Below are 21368 nucleotides of genomic sequence, written 5' to 3'. Positions count from 1 at the left end.
TCGGACCTGCAATGTTTGCTTGGAGCTCAAAATGGTGAATCCTAAAAGCACATTGAGATGCTCTTCATTCTAATTATGACTTCACAATCGCATAAAAGCACGCAAAACAGGAATGGAGTTTCCATTTAATACCAACAATCTGCTTGGAAGTGAAATTTCCAAGTTAGATAAAAAAGTTGTTCCGTTTAGGAAAAATGCAGACGGGTAAGGGTGTATTTTGAACGATTATATTTGGTTGTCATGCTATAGAACACATTTAGCATTTTTATTTCATGAATGTGATAATTATTTCATTAAACTAATAACTGAGAAAACATGAATAAATTTTACTGCATAATGATTAATATGAGAAAAAATATATCTGTTTGTCTGTTGACTCAATCGTACCAAATATTTATCAAGATCTAGGCTACGACAAGGGTTAGTCCCCTTGCTAAATATATACACTGCCACTGTCATATTCTCTAAAGTTGTCAGGTAGCCACAATATATAAGCTACATTCCTGCTTGAACTGCTCTCACTGTGAATCATGCATAATTTTACCCAGAACAAATTAAGTGTTGAATATTACACAATACTATAACCCGAGTTTCCTCTGGCCCTAACCTTAGACATTTTGACATATAGGGCTAGTTGTCTGGTGTGGGACCAGAGTGCACTGCTATATGAAAACGTGGAATTCTCTGACATCGTTTGTATAATTGGGTCTGTAATTTGTAAAAACATTGATTCAAGATCTATCAATACTGCATAATAGATAGGCCATAACAGTATAGCTCATTAGCATTGGCACTACATAGATCTATACTATCTTTGAAAACAATAAAAAGTCAGGATCAATAGAAATATTTCTGAATTAGCTGTGTTTACTCTTTATCAATCATCTACTATTTCAGTTAAACAAGGTGTCCTTCTGTAATGTTACTAAGAATCGGTTACAGCTATATGCACTTGTATATTAATGTCTTCTTTAGATGTTATAGTTATTATAAAAGAAAAGAAAAATATAAAGATATCTGTCTTTAATTGTCTCTAAAGAAAATCATAATGATTATGATAACTTTTTTTCCCCCAAGTTTCACCTTTGTGGACCTACGGTCCCAGCTCTGCACAGTCATTGACAAGATGGGAGATGCTTCTTCACGGGTAAATATACATAAGAGTAATACAAACATGTTCATCAACACATTTAAATTGTAACAGGAATAGAAAAATGCACGGCCAGACTGGGTTTGAACCTGGGACCCTCCAAACTCTAGACGGATGCTCTACCAATAGAGCTACCTGGTTGCCAATTATTGACCAAGTCTGATTCTGCTACATTCCTCCCTCCTTTTTTTTAAGTCTTCACACCCAAAGACATTACTATTTATAACCCAGCTTCAGATATCCCCTTGTCAAGCTTACACCAAATGCTTGGAACAAGGGTTAATCACAGGCACCACTATAACAGGAGATGAAAAATTTACAGCCAGACCGGGGTTAAAAAACCCCCGAGACACACCAAATTCTAGACGGACGCTCTACCAATTGAGCTACCTCATCATCGATAATGGACCAAGTCAAATTCTGCTTCAAAATGAATGATTTTGTAAAGAGAATTAAATATCAATCTTTTAATCTACCATTCAATACTCAGTATCAAAGAGTGATATCTTTTTAAAAAATCATGTATTATAAAGTTTAATGTGGTTCTGTTATCACCGTATTTTTCTGTTTATTTTAGGCCCAGGGACTCCATGGGACAATTACAGGAGGAAGGAAACTCCAGTTGTCAGATCACATCCTGTACATAATGAAGGATTCGAACAGTAACAACAAGTCAGTGGCTACTGTAGTAAAGTGTGACATCTCATAATGAAGATATTAAAATGAATTCCTCACCCTCTTAGAATTACATTTTTGTCACATCAATTTATATCATAATGTACAGGTACATATCATAATTTAGTACTAATTACTGATAACTGAACACTCAATCTAAAAATAATCTCACAAATTATAACTATACAAAAATAGAACTAGTGAATGATTGCCGAATTACTAAGGTTGATGTGTTTTGGTATACCCAAATTTAGGTGACTAAAAGTTTTACATACTTAACCCATGCACTATTTAGTAAAGTCAAAATATCTATTTTATGTATCCTGGTATGTATAGACTAATAAAAATAAAACAACCCTTTACCTACAGACCTTATTTCTTCTCAATTATGACCACACAAAAAAAAAATCATTTTAATCATTGATATTGTCCTTGACTGTTGTAGTGGTTCAGGAGCTGTAGTGGGCATTCTAAAGATTGGACACAAAAAGCTATTTGTGTATGACAGAAATGGAGGTGTCCATGAGTTAGAACCTATATGTGTGCTTGATTTCTACGTCCATGAATCTAGACAGAGGATGGGATGTGGGCGCAAGCTGTTTGATTTTATGCTCAGAGTAAGTTCTTATCTAAATGTGAAAATGGGATTTTTTTTTGATTTTTTTATATAAATATTTATAACATGGTTCTGAATCTATTTTGATATTGCATCTGAATATATAATTATTGTACAATTTGAATATTAAGCATTGATGCCATAAAAGACGTTATAAATAAAATGACAAAGTTGATCTAACACAAAAATAGTCAGTGTTAATGTTTAAACCCTATCTTTGTTTCAAAATAAGCAAACTTGATTGCAAGAGACTTATTATTTTGCAGATTCTTTACATATTCTTATGTGTAAACAAATAAAATAACTTTTGAAAAGGTTAGTGCTATCACTGGTATTCCTACTGATTAAGTAATCCAAAGTCATATTCTTTGTCAAAATGATTTTTAAGATGAATATATATTTAATACATGTGTTTTATATAGGATATGAATGTCAAACCGCAGCATCTAGCGATTGACAAACCGTCATTCAAGTTCAGTCAGTTTCTAAACAAGCACTATAACCTGAAGGGCGAGATTCCCCAGGTGAACAACTTTGTGGTGTTTGAGGGTTTCCTTAACAACCGCCCGAACACTGGTAATGGCAGGCGGAGACTAGGAGGCAGGCCTCCTATACATCCAGATTCTAACTGTAAGTAATGAGGGTAACATAGTGGACTGATTTCACTGTATGCCTGTTTCTCTATCGATCACTGACTTGTACATTAGACTGATTTCACTGTATGCCTGTTTCTCCATCACTGAATGGTAATTAAAGCATTCTAATGGAGATAAATCTGACTCTAAAATCTAAATTGAAAATTATTGAAACTATTTTCACTGAATATTAAATAGAAAACAAACATATTTATAACTACATAGAAAAAAAAATCTAAACATTTTCTTCAGGTTGGTAAGTATGGATTATGAGAAGTTCTTTTTACACAACCAATAAAAGTTTCTATGTGACGTTTCGATGACTAGTACGATATGTACACTGTCACCTTCATCAGACAAATGACCAATGAAGCGTATGCACACAAAGGTGTAAAATGTGTACAAATTGTCCATAAAATTGATGTCGATTTCGGCTACGCTGGAAACGTATATACAATAGTTGTTATATATGTACCGAAATGACTCAATTCAGCTACGCTTTGTTAACACTTGGTCATAGACATCTAGCGGAAGCTATGTCTACCATCATGATTCAGGAAGACGAAGAATTCATTTCACATGATGTTGTCTCTCTCTTTACTAACACAACCATTGATGACGCACTTAGAATCATTCAGAAACGCTTTGAATTAGACAGATTCTGTCGCAAAAACACAAACCTTCAGATTCAGGACATCATGGATTTGCTGGAGTTTGGGCTCACAACAACATATTTTAGGTTCCGGAACAACATCTATCAACAACGCTTCGGCACTGCTATGGGTAGTACAGTGTCTCCCATTGTTGCCAATTTGTTCATGGAACATCTGAAGCAAGACGCAATAGCCACTGCCCCCATAGAATGCAAGCCTAGCTTATGGAAACGATATATTGACGATGTACTTGAGATAATCAGAAGGGGTCACAGATGGATTTGACCAACCATATCAACACCATAGATGCCACTAACGACATCAAATTTACATGTGAGCAAGAAACCAATGGCACAATGCCCTTCCTAGACACTCCACTGGTAAAGAAAGAAGAGGGAACCGTTAAGGTATTGGTCTATAGAAAAAAGACCCATACGGACCAATACCTGAACTTCAAATCTCACCATCCTTTACACCAGAAGTAAGGTGTCATATGCACATTGCTCAACAGATGTGATACAATAGTCACAGAACAACAGGACAAAACACAAGAGCAGAATCACATCGATAGGGCAATGCGAACATGTGCCTATCCGGAATGGGCCCTAAAACGGGTAAAAAAACAGTGTCAAAGTAAGGAGAAGAACAAGAAAAGGCCAATCAAGGATAAGAACAAAACCAAAGGTCAAGTGGTCATCTCGTATATAAAGGGTATATCCAAAACCAACCAGAAGATATATCGCTGTCATGGCATAGCAACAGCCATGACGCCCCACAAGACGCTTCGCAATATCCTAGTACACCCTAAGGATAAAACACCTAAAGAAAACATCACAGAATGCTTATACAAAATCGGATACAAAAACTGCGACACGTATATTGGAGAGACTGGAAAGCGATTTAGGGTCCGCCTTGGTGAACACCGTAAAGACACAGAAACCCAAGAAGGTAAGAAATTCACCAGATCTGAAAGAAAACAGTCGGCAATTACAGACCATGCCACACAGAAAAACCATGTGATTGACTGGGAAAACTCCAAAGTTTAAGACAGAGAGAGCAATCTGTTCAAGCGGCAGATAAAGGAAGCCATCTGGATACGCCGCAGTGGGCCAGTTCTAAATCGAGACGAGGGGGCTCAAAGACTCGCGCACATCTATGACCAAGTGTTAACGAAGAGTAGCTGAATTGAGTCATTTCGGTACATATATCACAACTATTGTACATATGTTTCCAGCGTAGCCGAAATCGACATCGATTTTATGGACAACTCGTACATATTTTACACCTTTGTGTGCATACGCTTCATTGGTCATTTGTCTGATGAAGGTGACAGTGTACATATCGTACTAGTCATCGAAACGTTACATAAAAACTTTTATTGGTTGTGTAAAAAGAACTTCTCATAATACATAGAAAAATGCTTTTTGATTTTGTAGATTGCTTGCATTGTCTCAATTTAGATATAATTGTTTGTTTTTATTTTTGTCATAGTATTTCTTATAACTCTGCTGACAAGAATTTAGTGTCCCAAACAATTTTGTTCAAAAAAGATTTCTCAAAACTGCAACAAAATTTGGTTTGGTTATTATTTTATTAAAAAGAATAGAATCAGTGTGTTGGATAATTCTTTGAACAGTTTTAACTTTGTACTTTTTATTGTTTACAGTTGGTGACGGAGAAATAATAGTGCAACAGGGTCGAAGTTCAAGTCATTATGGGCGCTTTCAACGACACCACAGTCGACCAAACTCTGGTCAACTGTCCAGTAGGAGTGCCCCACCTAATCGATTGGAGGAGGTCAGTATTTAGATATCAAGTATTATATATAAGTGATTATAGGTGGGCACAGAGTCTGAGATCACAACATTCCCACTGCCTGAATTATATTTCCAGCACATAATCTGTGCCTAGTTGTACAGCTTTTTGATTGGAACTGTATTATTCAAGGTTGTTATGAATTTTGTTCACTTGAAATTCATTGGGGAGATGTGAATGTAGACGATGTGGTGGGGTGACACTAGAGAGTCAGAGAGGTGTGATATTTCAGATTAAACACATAATTTATAATATCTAATGTGGAGCTTTTGTATTCAATTTTTATGTTGTAATTAATTCATGTAGTGTTTTCAAGTTACAGAGATTTCTCTGAGATTCAATATTTATCAGGAAATTTATGTATTAAAAGTTTCTCCACATATTCCTGTTGTACATTTTCCACACATGTTCCATTGAACAAATGTCAGTAATAAAATACAGAAGTGTCTGTTGAACTTGTAGTAAATATAAAAAAATATCATGAAATAGGATTATCTATATGGTTACGATGACCATTTGGATAACTACAACCTGGGACAAGCTACAGCCAACCTAAACCGCCAAGGCACTGGTCACTTTTACACTTTGGACCACGTAAGTGACCACATATGGTCAAGGGTTATTATGATGGACTTTGGTAGTCTAGTACTAGTGTATGTTTAATATTAATACTTACCTGTATGATGAGCATGGTGTATAGAGTACCGGTAGGTATTGTGACCGGCACATCTAGAGAAAATTACAACTACCAGTGTTGTATGTGTTAATCTAATCATAACAAGTTTTAAGTGTGGTAGCATGTCTAAATAACTCGGACATAATTTGGTTGACCTGACATGGAGTCTTTACATGTGTGTCAATAACTTAATAGAAAGACATTTAGAGTTAATATATGAATGATGAATATCAGCACAGAGATTAAGCATATTGTGTGTGACAATTAGTACTGATATTAAGATAAGGATGACCCATGCCAAATTTAACAGGGATGTAGCAGTAGGGGATACAGATGAGGTGAGAGCGCCTCCATCCACACAATCCTTTATCTTTAAAAAGCTTTCTATTTAAACAAGTATTTTTCACAGTTTCTCAAATAAAATAGTTCATTTTGACAGACCCACAGATCAACTGCTTTATCCACCCGAGTGTATTCTGTGCTTTCTGTGGGACATATAACAGACCAAACTGATCTGCTGTCCCTGTTCTGACATCACTTTGGACTTCTATCATTTCTTTCTCCTACCTGTCTACCTGAGCACCTCTGAGTCTAGTGTTTAACTTAAAACATCAAGAATCATGGCATTTCTGTGCTGTTGCACTTTATAATGGCCCCTTCATCTTTGGACATTGTCTTATAATCGTAGCTGTGTTATGATGATGTCAGATAAGTAAGCTAGATGTCTTGGGTTTGATTCCTGGCAGAGGCATTGAAAACTAAACCTTGCTGTTACATACAGTTATTTTGGTGAGAACTTGTGCTCATGTATCATCCATTTGATGGTGACATAATGGTATACACTGGTTCACATCTCTCTTATCAGCTGCAACACATCGACAAGATGATAATCTCCAATCTGCTGTGAAATTGGTTAGAGGATACCTTTTACTTTGGGAATCGTGATTTGTTCATGTTGAAATGATAAAAATACTAATTATGCATGCCACTTCCTGAACAAATTTATGAGAATATAACTTATTTTATTTATTGAAATATTTAATTCATCGTAAAGAGATTGTTAAGCAGTATAATGGTCTATTTCCATTTCCTATCCAGTATCAAACTGTACCAAGTGCTGAATGTAGCTAGTTAGATAAGAGAAATGATTTTCACACAGAGCTAATTTAGATATGATAAATCATATTAAAGTTTGTTTTGGATAAAAGCGAATAATACAAGCTCTGAAGAGTTCCTTTTCATCAATGTTATAAACAAGACATAAAGTGTACTTATGGTTGTTCCTACTTAATTTGACTTCCCAATTCTCAGATAGCTGAGTAAATTGAGCTAAGATTATTGAATGATTGGTTGGCATTTTTTTCACTCTCAAAATTTGAATACCAAAGTAATTTGGATAGATTGTATAGCTAACATCAAAAAGAAAAATTTCACAATTTTTTAATTTATTCACATTTTTATCCCTGCAGCCAAATCTAAGAGAACTTGAGATGCCAGTACCGGTGGGTGTAAAGGCTCTTGAAATTGATCCACTGATCAATACTTCAGACCAAAGGTAGGTCAGAGTCCCTGGAACGTAAGTCTATTACAGCTTGTTTAAATACACAGTGTTATGATTGAAGGCATCTTTTATTCATTATCGATGTATTTTGCAATAAAATGAAGATAGAGTGTTACCTGTCCAATCTGACACCTGATTATTCTGACATCTTGCCTAATCCAAAATAATGTTGTGATCCTAATTCTTTAGAGAACTATTACACTGTACCAAATAAGACCTTTATACTTTGACTTTGTTTAATTAGAGCCTGTATGGTGTGTCCCACATTGTGTTAGATTAGATAGGTTTCAAATTATGACATTTCGACTTGTAAAGCTGACAAATAAACCAACATTTTTTATGAGTTGATCTGCTTGGAATGTTATAATTGTTTTACTTTTCACAGTCACCAAATATTGTTATGAATGAGTACATTTGAACCTTGTTAATCTGAGTTTTATGTTGAAAAAAATGTACTCCAGACAATAAATCTTTAATCACTAATAATTAGTAAATTTGCCATTTGGTTCCAAAAGAGTAACACAAAGAGTTACATCAAGTACAAAGAGTTACATCAAGTACAAAGAGTTACATCAAGTACAAAGAGTTACATCAAGAACATAGAGTTACATCAAATACAAAGAGTTCCATTTCTTTTCTTTTTTTAATTTGAGTCTGGAAATATTTGTTCAGTGTCAAATGTCTATAAACTGAAATTAAATTGTTGCTCAAATTTTCACAAATACAACTAAATGGCAATTAGGTCACTTTTGCAACACTAGAGTGTGCTTATAAATTAACACATTTGTCTCATTAGTGGCCATTTTATACTTTTCTCTTCAAAATTTTCATTTGAGTGTAAGATGTACAAAAGTCGTGTCTTTTTTGTGGAAATTTGTTAACAAAAGGAACCAACATTCCTGTACTAAGGAGGTTCAGTACATAGGGATATCTTTCGTATACATGTATTATAAAATATGTCCTTTTGGCTTTTACAAATATACACACTTGGCCTGAAATAATAAGTACTAAAACAATATATACGCTTTCATATATATGGATGCATATACCTCTGTAGTAGCTATTGAGCTATGCATGTATATATGTTACTGTTGCTTACTGCTGTACAATACCTTGCCTCTGTGAGTGTACTGCACTGTTTAACAACAGAAAATCTTGTTTTAACCATACTGTTTCACAATTATTGTATATATATTGTGATTTTTATATACAACAAAATCCTGTTTTGAAAATACAATAATTATAAAAAATATATGTTGAGTGTTGCACTTATTTGGAGTGAAACTTCACTTTAGTTATACTCTACTAAAATATATCACAAAAATATTAACAAAAGAACAGGTAAAAAATGGATTTGCATAACTGTATCACTCTCAGTGTCAACTTTTTAATAGTTTGTTCCTCACATATTCCTGTTTGCCTTGTATTAATCATGTATCACTATATATATACTGCATGTTATAGCTGAATCAAATACTTCTCCTAATACCCAAACAAATTATTCAGATTTCCATCTTTACTTGAAGAGATGAGTTAAATATCTTCTTATCTCTAATGATGGTTGAAATGCCTGTCTTTACTCAAAGAGATAAGTCAGACAANCCAATCTTTGCTAAACCAGATAAGTAAAGCAAATTAAAATTCATGAATAGACATGAATAAAAAAAATAAAAAAACTCAAACAGATGATTAAAATTCCTGTCTTTACTCTTGTTCAAACAGATAAGACAAATACCTCTTCAAACTCAAAGTCAAACAGATGATTAAAATTTCAGTCTTTTTTTAAACGGGTGAATCAAATAAATATCTCATCCAACTCATATGGATACTTCTATAGGTTGCGTTTATTTCGGGCACATATAACTTTGTGAACTGACAATTTTGTGCCAGTTAGGGATGTCATCAATTCATATTTCATTCAGCTTGTCAGTTAAATAGGTTTGTTGACTGTTCAACGATTGATAACCCTCTATAGTCCTAACCTAACCTAACATTGCCCTATCTCACTAATCTTCTTTTGAAGTGTGCACTTGAACCTGCAGCCTCTAAACTCCACATATAACTCACGAGCCTATGGTGCAGGGGCTATTTTGTACAGTCGTCATGTCAACACGCCCCCTGATGGGGGCCGTCGCTCTCGCCCTAATAGTGGTTCATACAACAACAGGGAAGGAAGTCGAGCCAATAGTCGCACCAGTGGGGGGAGTCGTACCAACAGTCGAAATCGGGACCAACTCAGAGGACCTTCTCCACCAATGCTAAAGAGGATGGACCCTCCATCGAGCTTCAAGGAGCAACTCAACCTTCACCAGGACTATCAAGGGCGTGACGGTCACCTGAAGGTTCACATCAGTCCAGACAATCTATCAAGGTTAGAATGTTTGTATAATAAAACATTATAAACATGCATTAATTAAATACTTGAGAGTGAAAAGTATTTTCATGTTCAGAATAATTTTCTGTATAAATGTTTTGCCTACATATATAAGCCTGAAAAATGAATGACACGTTGTGGGTCTTTATATAGATCATTGGCAAAAGAAGAGTTGTAACAATAGCACAGCTTCATTGCTAATAATTAGTGGCTTTATGAATCTGTTATTGCTGTTTAAGCAACAATTAAGAGATGCTAGCTCTCACTTCAAGTCCCAAATGTGCATAGTCCTAAATCAAGTGTCCACACCACACCATTTTTAATCAAGGCCACCTATTTGAAACAAACATTTCTCCTTGTATCTAGCACATATTGATAATAATTCATCTTGAGTGGTTTCATAAACTATATCATGGACTGGCTAGTACTCAGGATTAACTTTTAAACCTGTTTGGTGAGTATATCCTGATTGCCAGCTCATGCATCTTCCAAACCCAATAATTCATTGTCATATAATGTGTTATAACGCGACCGCTTTGTTGCAAGTAGAAAATAACAAATGTATTTGAAACTCTTTTTCGACTGGATGCAACAGCTGCCAGCTTTGAAACTGTCCCATCTGTTTTCAGCATATAGGCTTCACTACTGTGATTTAAACTTTGTTGTTACAATAAAGTTGCTAGTGAAAAGTATCAGTGTAAGGTGACAAGGTTCTTTTTATTTATCTTTTATCATAACCATTTTTTTTTTATTCAAATTTTTCATACAAAAATATGTAATATCAGTAAGTATAATAAAAGGCCACTGTACGTATGTCATCTATATCTAATTTGAACAGAACTTGCATCTACAAAAAACAACTACAACAAATACAAATACAGTATATAAAAATTCATACTGCTACATTGCTACATTAATTTTGACATATTTCATGAGTAATTTAACTCTGAAGATTGTATCAAAATAAGAAAAACAAAATGCTTACAACTCCAATCATGTATCCATATTTACTAGTCTGTCAATGAAATTCCATTTTTGACTTACCCTAATCTGTTTTTTATTTGAATATGTACCAAGTCCACACTCTTCTACTTTTTTATAAACAAAACATGTAAGTTTTCCATTCAGTATTTTTTTTTTTTTAAATTAGTTCATTAACAAAATTGGAGATACATAATTGTATTGTATGAGTAACAAAAGTGAATGATATTCAAATAGGATTTAATAAAGCTTGTTGATATATATATTTGTAATAAAATTTATAAAAATAGATTTTTAATACATTTATTGTTATACATAACTGTTTGTACAGGTACATTTGTGACCATTTTTTAATGTTTGTTTATCCATTTTCTATTTCTAGTAATTCACCAGCAATTCCGAACCATATGACACCTTCACTTCTCCCTAACCTCGCCAACAATTCCTACAAGTCTGGTTATGCTGACCGCTACAAGCCCTTACATAACATGAACTGGAATCCTGGGGCAGCTAGTCCAACCCACCATACGATCGGGGCACGACACTACTCTCATACAAGACTGTGGTAGGGGAGGGGTACCAACTCTGCCAGACATCATCAACAAATACTTGCCATACAATGTGAACTTCTCTGCTAAAGAAAGTATTTAAGTAGTGTGGTATTATTTATGATAATACTAGGTTGCTGGATGTAGTTTGAAATGAGACACTCGTACACATTATGTAATGTACGTAGTGCAGCAAAATCACTCCAGAGCAGATGATTGCATTAATTCATGGAGAATTTGGCAAGTTCTTACCTCATCATAAAGACATTTAAAACATGAATAAGGCTGTGTGTAAGTGTCTGGTGTCTGGAGGGACACTGTATATTGTAGTACTATCTTATATAGTACAGCTTTTTATTGTGAAATATTATGATGTATATTCACTCCTGACCTTGGAAGAAAATAAACACTTTCAAAGGTTATGAAGGTAATTTCATTGTTAATTAATCATTCATCATTGTTAATGTACTGTCAGAATGGTTATATATATTTATCAAAAATTAATGAGGTGTTATCAAGCAGAATATGTTATTGAGTTTCTAAATGTATATATGTATGTAAGTGTCGGGCACACTTGTTCTGGTTACTCCATGTCTGGTTTGTTAAAGTTCACCTCACACATCGGTAAACTATGGATATGATGTAAAACGTGTACATTACTATCAAAAGTTACTTTGTTCTAAAATACTGCCTGGTATCAGGATACATTGGTACTGCCTGGTATCAGGATACATTGGTACTGCCCCGGAATCAGGATACATTGTTACTGCCCGGAATTAAGATACATTGGTACTGCCCGGTATAAGGATACATTGGTACTGCCCGGTAGCAGGATACATTGTTACTGCCCGGTCTTAGGATACATTGGTACTGCCCGGTTTCGGGATACATTGGTACTGCCCGGTAGCAGGATACATTGGTACTGCCTGGTATAAGGATACATTGGTACTGCCTGGTATCATGATACATTGGTACTGCCCGGTTTCGGGATACATTGGTACTGCCCGGTAGCAGGATACATTGTTACTGCCCGGAATTAAGATACATTGGTACTGCCCGGTATAAGGATACATTGGTACTGCCTGGTATAAGGATACATTGGTACTGCCCGGTAGCAGGATACATTGTTACTGCCCGGAATTAAGATACATTGGTACTGCCCGGTATTAGGATACATTGGTACTGCCCGGTAAAACGTGTACATTACTATCAAAAGTTACTTTGTTCTAAAATATTGCCTGGTATCAGGATACATTGGTTCTGCCTTGTATCAGGATACATGGGTACTGCCCGGTTTCAGGATAAATTGGTACTGCCCGGTATCAGGATTCATTGTTATTGCCCGGTATCAGGATACATTGGGACTGCCCAGTATCAGGATTCATTGGTACTGCCTGGTATCAGGCTACATTGGTACTGCCTGGTATCATGATACATTGGTACTGCCCGGTTTCGGGATACATTGGTACTGCCCGGTAAAACGTGTACATTACTATCAAAAGTTACTTTGTTCTAAAATACTGCCTGGTATCAGGATACATTAGTACTTCCTGGTATCAGGATACATTGGTACTACCCGATATCAGGATACATTGGTACTGCCAGGTATCAGGATACATTGGTACTGCCGCCCATCAGGATACATTGGTACTGCCTAGTATAAGGATTCATTGGTACTGCCCGGGATCAGGATACATTGGTACTGCCTGGTATCAGGATTCATTGGTACTGCCCGGTGTCAGGATACATTGGTACTGCCCGGAATCAGGATACATTGTTACTGCCCGGAATTAAGATACATTGGTACTGCCCGGTATAAGGATACATTGGTACTGCCCGGTAAAACGTGTACATTACTATCAAAAGTTACTTTGTTCTAAAATATTGCCTGGTATCAGGATACATTGGTACCGCCCTGCCCGGTATCAGGATACATAGGTACTGCCCAGTATCAGGATTCATTGGTACTGCCTGGTATCAGGATGCATTGGTACTGCCCGGTGTGGGGATACATTGTTACTGCCCGTTATCAGGATACATTGTTAATGCCCGGTATCAGGATAAATTGTTACTGCCCGGTATCAGGATTCATTGTTATTGCCCGGTATCAGGATACATTGGGACTGCCCCGGTATCAGGATACATTTTTACTGCCCGGTATCATGATACATTGGTACTGCCCGGTTTCGGGATACATTGGTACTGCCCGGTAGCAGGATACATTGGTACTGCCTGGTATCAGGATGCATTGGTACTGCCCTGCCCGGTATCAGGATACATTGGTACTGCCCAGTATCAGGATTCATTGGTACTGCCCGGTATCAGGATACATTGGTACTGCCCCGGTATCAGAATACATTGTTACTGCCGGGTATCAGGATACATTTTTACTGCCCGGTATCAGGATACATTGGTCCTGCCCTGCCCGGTATCCGGATACATTGGTACTGCCGGGTATCATGATACATTGGTACTGCCCAGTATCAGGATTCATTGGTACTGCGGTATCAGGATACATTGTTACTGCCCGGTATCAGGATACATTGGTGCATGCATTAGAGAAGGCAGAGGCTGAAATGTCTGATCACTTTCACATTTTACAATGATTCAGATAATCTACTTAGATATAAACTTGCTATATCTGATGTGTATATTAGTAACCTGTTGTATGTGATGCGTATCTAGCAAAGTACATTCTTGTTAATCTAGCTGGTCACCACCCATAAATGTTATCAAAATTATATACATTGATTCAATCAAATATTTGGTTAGTTGCATAGTGTATTTTGACTTTAACAAAATATTGCCAAGGGCAAGAAGAATAAGGATATCAATCTAAGTGTGACATCAATTATTGTTATAAAAATCAATTCCCTTCGAGTTACAAACTTTGTAATTATATATTTGTGAACAAATCTTCTAAGAATATTGTATAGCTACAACACATTACATAGTTAAATTTGTATATAACCAGATATACTTTTACTGGAGGAATATACCAAGAAACTGTGATATTACAACGATTATATTATTTACACAAATACATCCAGAGAAACTATGATGTGATAGATTGTCTAATTTTATTAAATGATGCTTGGATATACTGTATACCAGGAAATGTACACTGCTGTTAAATTTTCGACATTTTCGCCCGCAGAAATGAGGGCTCATTTACCATTACAGTAGACATACGTCAACAACATAATGTATATAGTAGTGAAATGTAAAGGGCTAACACCGGGTGAAGATGTAGGGATTATTCCGACAAGAGTGAATTAAATTTTGACTGGGAAAAAATTTCACGGTATACAGTATATGATATAGTGCTAAATTTCCTATGAATAGTTGACTTCGGTGGAAGTCGTTTCACAATTAACCTTCATATATTATTTGTTTGTTTGTTTGTTTGTTTTCACAAATGTTCTCTTTGCAAAATGATTTTATGCTATTTGTAAGAAAACAATTCTACAAAATATTGAAAGTGTATAGGTCTATATAATTATATTATGACCAATTCTATATGTTAAACAACTGCAAACAGATACTGTAGCCAAATTCTAATTGCTAGCCCATTTTGTGTTACACATACCCCTTTAAGCTTTTTATTGATACAGATTTTTCTAGTAGATACCTAGAAATATTAGTTATATGATATTTATGAAAATTATTCATCTAACTAGATTCTTATGTCATAATTTTTTTTAAGTATTTAAATTACAACTTGTATAATTTGCATAAAAGATTTAACATTTGTTGAAATGTGTGAATTTGTTTTGTTATGATTAAATACCAGTTACCTTTTTTACATCTTCATTAATACGTAGTTATGAATTGAAAGCGTTTTAATGGTCAACTATTTATTAAAACATGGTGCCAACTATTTCAGATGTAACTAGAAGTCAAACTAGCATATCGTGTGTTCATGTTTGTGTCTGTAACTTAACTAGCAAACAGTAAAGCTTTAACTTTTGCTCAAAATTACACCTCAAAGTATACCTGAATCGAAACTGTGATTTCAAGCACTGTTTAGAAATGTTAGTAAATTCGACTTATGTATAATATATCATCCAGAGCTCTGCATTACTGAATTAACTGGATGTCCTGTCTATACATACATTTCACTTTAGCTAACAACTGTATAGACTTTACAAAATGTACATGGCTTTTTCAATGTATATCTTATAAAGTTGATTGAGGACATTTTCAAAGTACCTGGTACTTGGTGTATTTATAAAGTTCTAATTTATATCTTTCTCTATTTTCCTTTGCATTGAATAACTTTGCACTGACTATATTAATTTAATATCTTCTAGTGTAAAAATGTATGCCTACCATTCATCTGTTTTCTCTGTATATAATACTATGACTCCTTACACAAATTCTATTCTTAGTACATGCCTATACCTCGTGGATCGTACTGGTATTAAAGTGATACCATCATTCTCAAGCCATGTAGTACAAGGTTCTGCACACATTCATCCTCGAAATTCAGGCGTTGAGCTCTCTTACGTTCTCCCCTAGAGTCTTAAGAAAGTATATACAAACCTGTACTATATAAATTGACAATGTACTGTTTTGGCAACGCTCTTATCACAAACATACCAACACCAATCAAAAGCGTGTACATACATGTATGATACAATGTACCAAATGCTTTTACACAACTACAGTGTCAATATACCAAATAGTATGGAAGTTTCTCTGACAAGTTAAAGGGTACCAACAAATTATACTATATCATTACTACAGCTAAAAACACTATGAGATTATAACTGATATATTGGTACCTTTACCTAATAATAATCAATTACTATTCATTTGTGTCATCATCCTGTGATTGTAATTGAAAAATGTGTAATACATGTGTTGATAGACCAAATTAAGTGTAGTACATGTATACTGTAGTGTATATTTGTAGACAAAGTGTAATACATAGTATTCTTGCTATTGTAACACCTGGGATATTTTTTGTATCCTATCTTTCCTGTTGTCTTTCATTATCTTTTTACTTCCAGTTTTAGATGGTGTCTCCCTTGGCACCCAACAATCTCTAGGACAGTCTTCAGACAGAAGTCTGTAGAATCTTCTAGAAGTGATAAATTCATTCAATGTCTTAATTATTTCAACTGTAAGGATGATCTTAATAACTAGTATTACATATATAAATGTATATCTATATATTATATTTACCAAAATTTTTCATTATGATTATAAAAGCTAGCAGTCTGACTCTGCCATGACCATAGGTTGAATTGTTTTTAATATCAGGCTTATAGGTCTAATGGCGTTTAGGTTTGGCACGGAATGTATCAACAATAAATCATTTTAATGTAAAAGAAGAAAAATGACAAAATTGAAAAGTTCCATCTGCAAGTGAAAAATTAGTCATGTGTTTTCATACATTTTTTTTCCTTTTTTTTTCAATCTTATTAAAATTGTTTGGTTAGCACATAAGAGATGAATATGTTACTAGTACCCTTACTGTTGATATATATGTTGTTCAGCTAGTTTTTGTCTTGAAATCCTAGTGAAAATTTCCGTAGTTATAAGACACTTTAGTAATACCACAATGACTATCAAAAAACAAATAAACAATCACACAAAAAACAACAAAACTTAAAAAGTGAGAAAACTGTGGCATAGACTGCTAGCGATAAAATGGTGTAGAGTTTATAGATGTTGAATGATATAATTTAAGGTCATATTGAATTAAGTCTTTATTAAAGATATGCATTTAATTATCTAATTTTGATACATAATATATACTATATTTCATTACAACAGATACAAGATTTTATTATGAAAATTCAATGTATTATTATTGTAATTAATTGTGGTAAAACATGTTTATACACTGATCGTTACTGTTGAATGTACATGATTACTGGTAATGTATGCTAGGTTGATGAACCATCAAATATATTTTAATGATATGCATGATTTCACTGGTCATATTTAATTTTATGCATGTCCAAGTTTGAATGAATTAAAGCAATGTCATATCACTCATCTCCAGTTTTTGTTCCCTTTTTGTTAGTCCACCTGCTAGAAGAGCCATTTTTGTGTACAAACTTTGAAGCATTTCATGCCAGCAAACTTCTGGTCGTATATCATGACTCGAAATCAACCTTTCAGTTCTTCAGGAAGTCATTTAATTACAATAATGTATATCTTGAAACATTTTCTTCAGGTTAGTAAATATAGATTAAAATCAGGTTCGTATATACATGTAGTATAACCTATGTATGCGGGAAAATTCTAATATAAGTACAATATGTTCTGTCACCTTCATCAGACAAATGACTTCTACTAAGATGTGAAATTGGCCATAAATATGTACACTAAGGTGTTATTAATGTACAAAATGGCCTTTTTTGTATCAACCAAGAAGCCTTAACTCATGATATTTGCACTTAAATGTGTTGGGTAAAGAGCTATCAAGTATGTTCATATGAATAACCTCAAGGTCATAGGCGTCAAATTTGTTGAAACCTTTAAAAATACTTCTAAATAACCATGAGGCCATGGGTCATGATCTTTGAAATGTAGCATGCTTGGGAAAAGTTTATCAAGTTTGTTTAATATTAACCCCCTTTCAAGGTCACAGAGGTCAAATGTGTCAAAACGTGAAATCAATTTCAGAATAATCAAGAACACTTATTTCACAATATTAAATATGTAGTATGCTTGAATGTCTTTTAAGGACTATTAGGTTTGTTCAAATGAATGTCTTTGACAAAGATTTCAAGGTTGCTGAAGTCACATGCATTCAAATCTTTCAATCTATAGACATTCTACTGAATATTAAAGAGGCTCATAGGTTCACGAGATATAGCCAGAGGCATGCTTGGATGAAGGCCAGACAAGTTTGCTCCCATGAATGACCTTAACCCACTTTCAAGGTCACAGGGATCAAATTTTAACTTTTATGTATTTTTTTTATAACAAAGAGACCCATAGGTCAAGATGTTTTGCCAGTGGCATCATAGACTTTATGTAGTTTGTCCTACTGTAAGAATTGAAAATAAAAATTAAACGTGTGAAATTCAAAATTGTGTCCGTTATTGATCCCCAGGGTATCATGTCCACACAGAGGTTTACTAAATGTACCAGTACTAATCCGGAGTGCAGAGCATACATACTGTATACTAGGTGTAAGATGAAACTGATAAGAACTGTAAACAAATTGTCAATCACATTTTATTTATTTAGAAACATGCTTTTCTGAGAAGAAAAGAGATGAAGTACATATACACTGCTAGACATACATACAATTTTGTAAAAGAAAACACATTCACGCATTCATCCTCACAACCACTCCTGCTGAATTTCATTATTTTCACAAGTAGCGTTCAGGATAATACAAGACAGTAATAATCACTGGATAAAAGTTTGAATCTTAAACAGGATGGCTAATCTTTAAATCAATACACAAGCACAGTGTTTACATTCATGATTTATTTATCACATTTTAAGGATATATAGCCACTAGTTTCTTAGATTTCATTAATTAATAATTACTTTACTTCAAGTTTTCCTCATATTTTTTATTATTAACATCACAAATTAAGCTAATGCTTATGGTAAGTTCCACTACAGGTTTACAGCATTCTTGCCCTGCCCAATCCCGCTGGAAGCAGCTGTATATTGGATCTGGATCATAATGGGAAGTTCACTGGTGTATAAACAATGATAGAAGCATCAAATAAAAAGTTTTACTAACGTTGACTAAACTTCAAAAGAATCCTTAAATGGACATGAGCTGTCAAATTGTCCAACACTCTTATGTAAGCTGTACATGTCCATCATCGGACTTGTGAGTAGAATCTTCGGATCACACATCATCTTCTAAAATCTTTCATCATTGATCACCACTGTCGGAATTCAGCTTGATTCACACTTTTTTTGCACGGTCACTGTCAAGGAAAAGGCATGTCTGTATAGTACAAATCAATATGTATAATTACCAGTAGTCTTTTTAGGATGACAATTATTTATACATTTTGACAAATACAAATCTAATCTAATTCTGTGTGTAAACATAAGTGTACAGAATGATTTTGAAGGAAATACACATATTGTTTTATCGCACCTCGGACAGAATGTTGTTGCATCTGATTGGTTAAAATCGGGTCACGTGGTGATCCCTTATGAGACTATAGGAGGTCAGTAAATTTCTTAGGGGGCAATATTTGTTGTTTGCTTCTCATCGGTGGACTTTATCTCTGGCCAGAAAATACACATTTCCTTAGTCCACCGGACAGTGCCCTATAGACACTTGAGCAGGACAAAATATGTCCCAGGTGTATAAAAAGGTCCTTGGTGAGATATATTTGTGATATGGTTTGGAGCCATAGAGGGTCAGTAAAATTCATAGGGGGTGATCGAGGCCTAATAACTAATAGTATTTGCCCACCAAATATAATTAAAATTTGTCTTACCTAACGTTAGGGGCAAGAACTATATGTGTCTCTTCTAATCATCATTATAGCCAGGGACACTGTTATAGCTCAATATTTTTGTACTTACTAGACCTTGTCTTCGTATTTTAATTTACACTATATTAGTGTATATTATGTCAATTTTTCATCTTTTGCTATATTAGCATGTATGTGCATTACACTTGAGAAGTGCTTTAACGCTCCTATTACCACGGAACTATCTAAGTCCGTGCTATTACATAGCAACACATATGTGATATGTAGATGTTCACTATTATCTCATTACATCATTTCTAGTAAAGTGCTTGTATCTTGTCAGCCTTTCATAATACAAATATTAAAATAATAACCACACCTATGTACACATTGAATATCCATGTAGTGACTGTTACCAAAAAACTGAAAGTAAATGCTTCAAATGCCCAGAATGATGACATATTTGCATTTGATATGTCACAGCTTACATAATTATGATTGACCTTAAGCTAACAATACTGAGTCATGAACTAACCCAGACCATTTAGAGTGAGTGCACCTAAACCCTGGTTTGTAAATTGTACAGGTAAAATCATAAACGTGTTATATTTTTCACAGTATAAAGTTAAAACTGCATCACATACCTGTCGTTGTGGTGGTTCAAGTTGTGAAAAAGTTCGGGTGATTCAGACTCGGTGTCCTCTAACTCCAACTTAGACACCCTCGGCGGACCCATATTTCTTTGTGTGAATTTGTTGAACCCAATGGAAAATAACAAAACTATTATTGTAAGTCTGCCCAACTTCAAATTTTCTATCGTCCGTTTATTCAGTTTTTGTCCATAAACTAAATAGTTGTATATGCCCTGAATCCCTTTTCTCTTTGGCAGCGGCATGATTACCGACGAAGTTTCAATGATCTGCGTCTCACAGGCGGATATACAAATTACAGTCAAAGACAGCGCCGGGGGACCCGGGAGAGCGCGGTAGTGATACAGTTAAGATGCACGTTCGTGGCTCAATATGTTGCTACAGACCAAATTAAATTAAATTCATTTAACCTGTACATTTTACAGATTTAGCTTTATTTCCCTCTTTACTCCTGTAGCATGTCAAATTGGGACACTGCCGTGCCCCATCACGAACTTCGATACATATATGTTCCACCGTGGTCCCACATGTACATAAAGTGTATAACATATATTTAACCGGAGAGCTCGGAAAGGGCCTGCAGGTTGGAGTTGGGGTGGGGATTTTTTTTGGAGGGG

At 34.8% G+C, this 21368-nt stretch overlaps 1 protein-coding gene and 1 long non-coding RNA gene across 3 annotated transcripts; one reads left to right on the top strand and one right to left on the bottom strand.

The window, feature by feature from the left end:
• Nucleotides 1–26: 26 nt before the first annotated feature.
• On the top strand, nucleotides 27–12451 carry LOC110464956 (alpha-tubulin N-acetyltransferase-like). Of its 2 annotated transcripts, none has more exons than XM_021520462.1 (9): nucleotides 27–204; nucleotides 1078–1147; nucleotides 1728–1822; nucleotides 2271–2442; nucleotides 2864–3071; nucleotides 5396–5526; nucleotides 7690–7775; nucleotides 9949–10152; nucleotides 11519–12451. In XM_021520462.1, exons 1-9 carry the CDS (start codon nucleotides 113–115, stop codon nucleotides 11703–11705), a joined length of 1245 nt encoding a protein of 414 aa, XP_021376137.1. In that variant the 5' UTR covers nucleotides 27–112; the 3' UTR covers nucleotides 11706–12451. The 2 variants fall into 2 exon arrangements, with proteins under 2 accessions (XP_021376137.1, XP_021376136.1); XM_021520461.1 differs by having other exon boundaries at nucleotides 9805–10152.
• A 6419-nt stretch (nucleotides 12452–18870) lies between these two features.
• Nucleotides 18871–21047, bottom strand: LOC110464975. Its single transcript, XR_002464563.1, has 2 exons — nucleotides 20746–21047; nucleotides 18871–19600 (listed from the first exon to the last, which is right to left on the bottom strand). It is a non-coding gene; the product is annotated as an uncharacterized LOC110464975 (long non-coding RNA).
• Nucleotides 21048–21368: the final 321 nt, after the last annotated feature.

This window comes from Mizuhopecten yessoensis, unplaced genomic scaffold (genome assembly GCF_002113885.1).
Source record: "Mizuhopecten yessoensis strain PY_sf001 unplaced genomic scaffold, ASM211388v2 scaffold11045, whole genome shotgun sequence".
Taxonomy (NCBI): domain Eukaryota; kingdom Metazoa; phylum Mollusca; class Bivalvia; order Pectinida; family Pectinidae; genus Mizuhopecten; species Mizuhopecten yessoensis.
The sequence above is the reverse complement of the archived record's forward strand: the minus strand, read 5'-3'. Positions and strand labels throughout refer to the sequence as shown.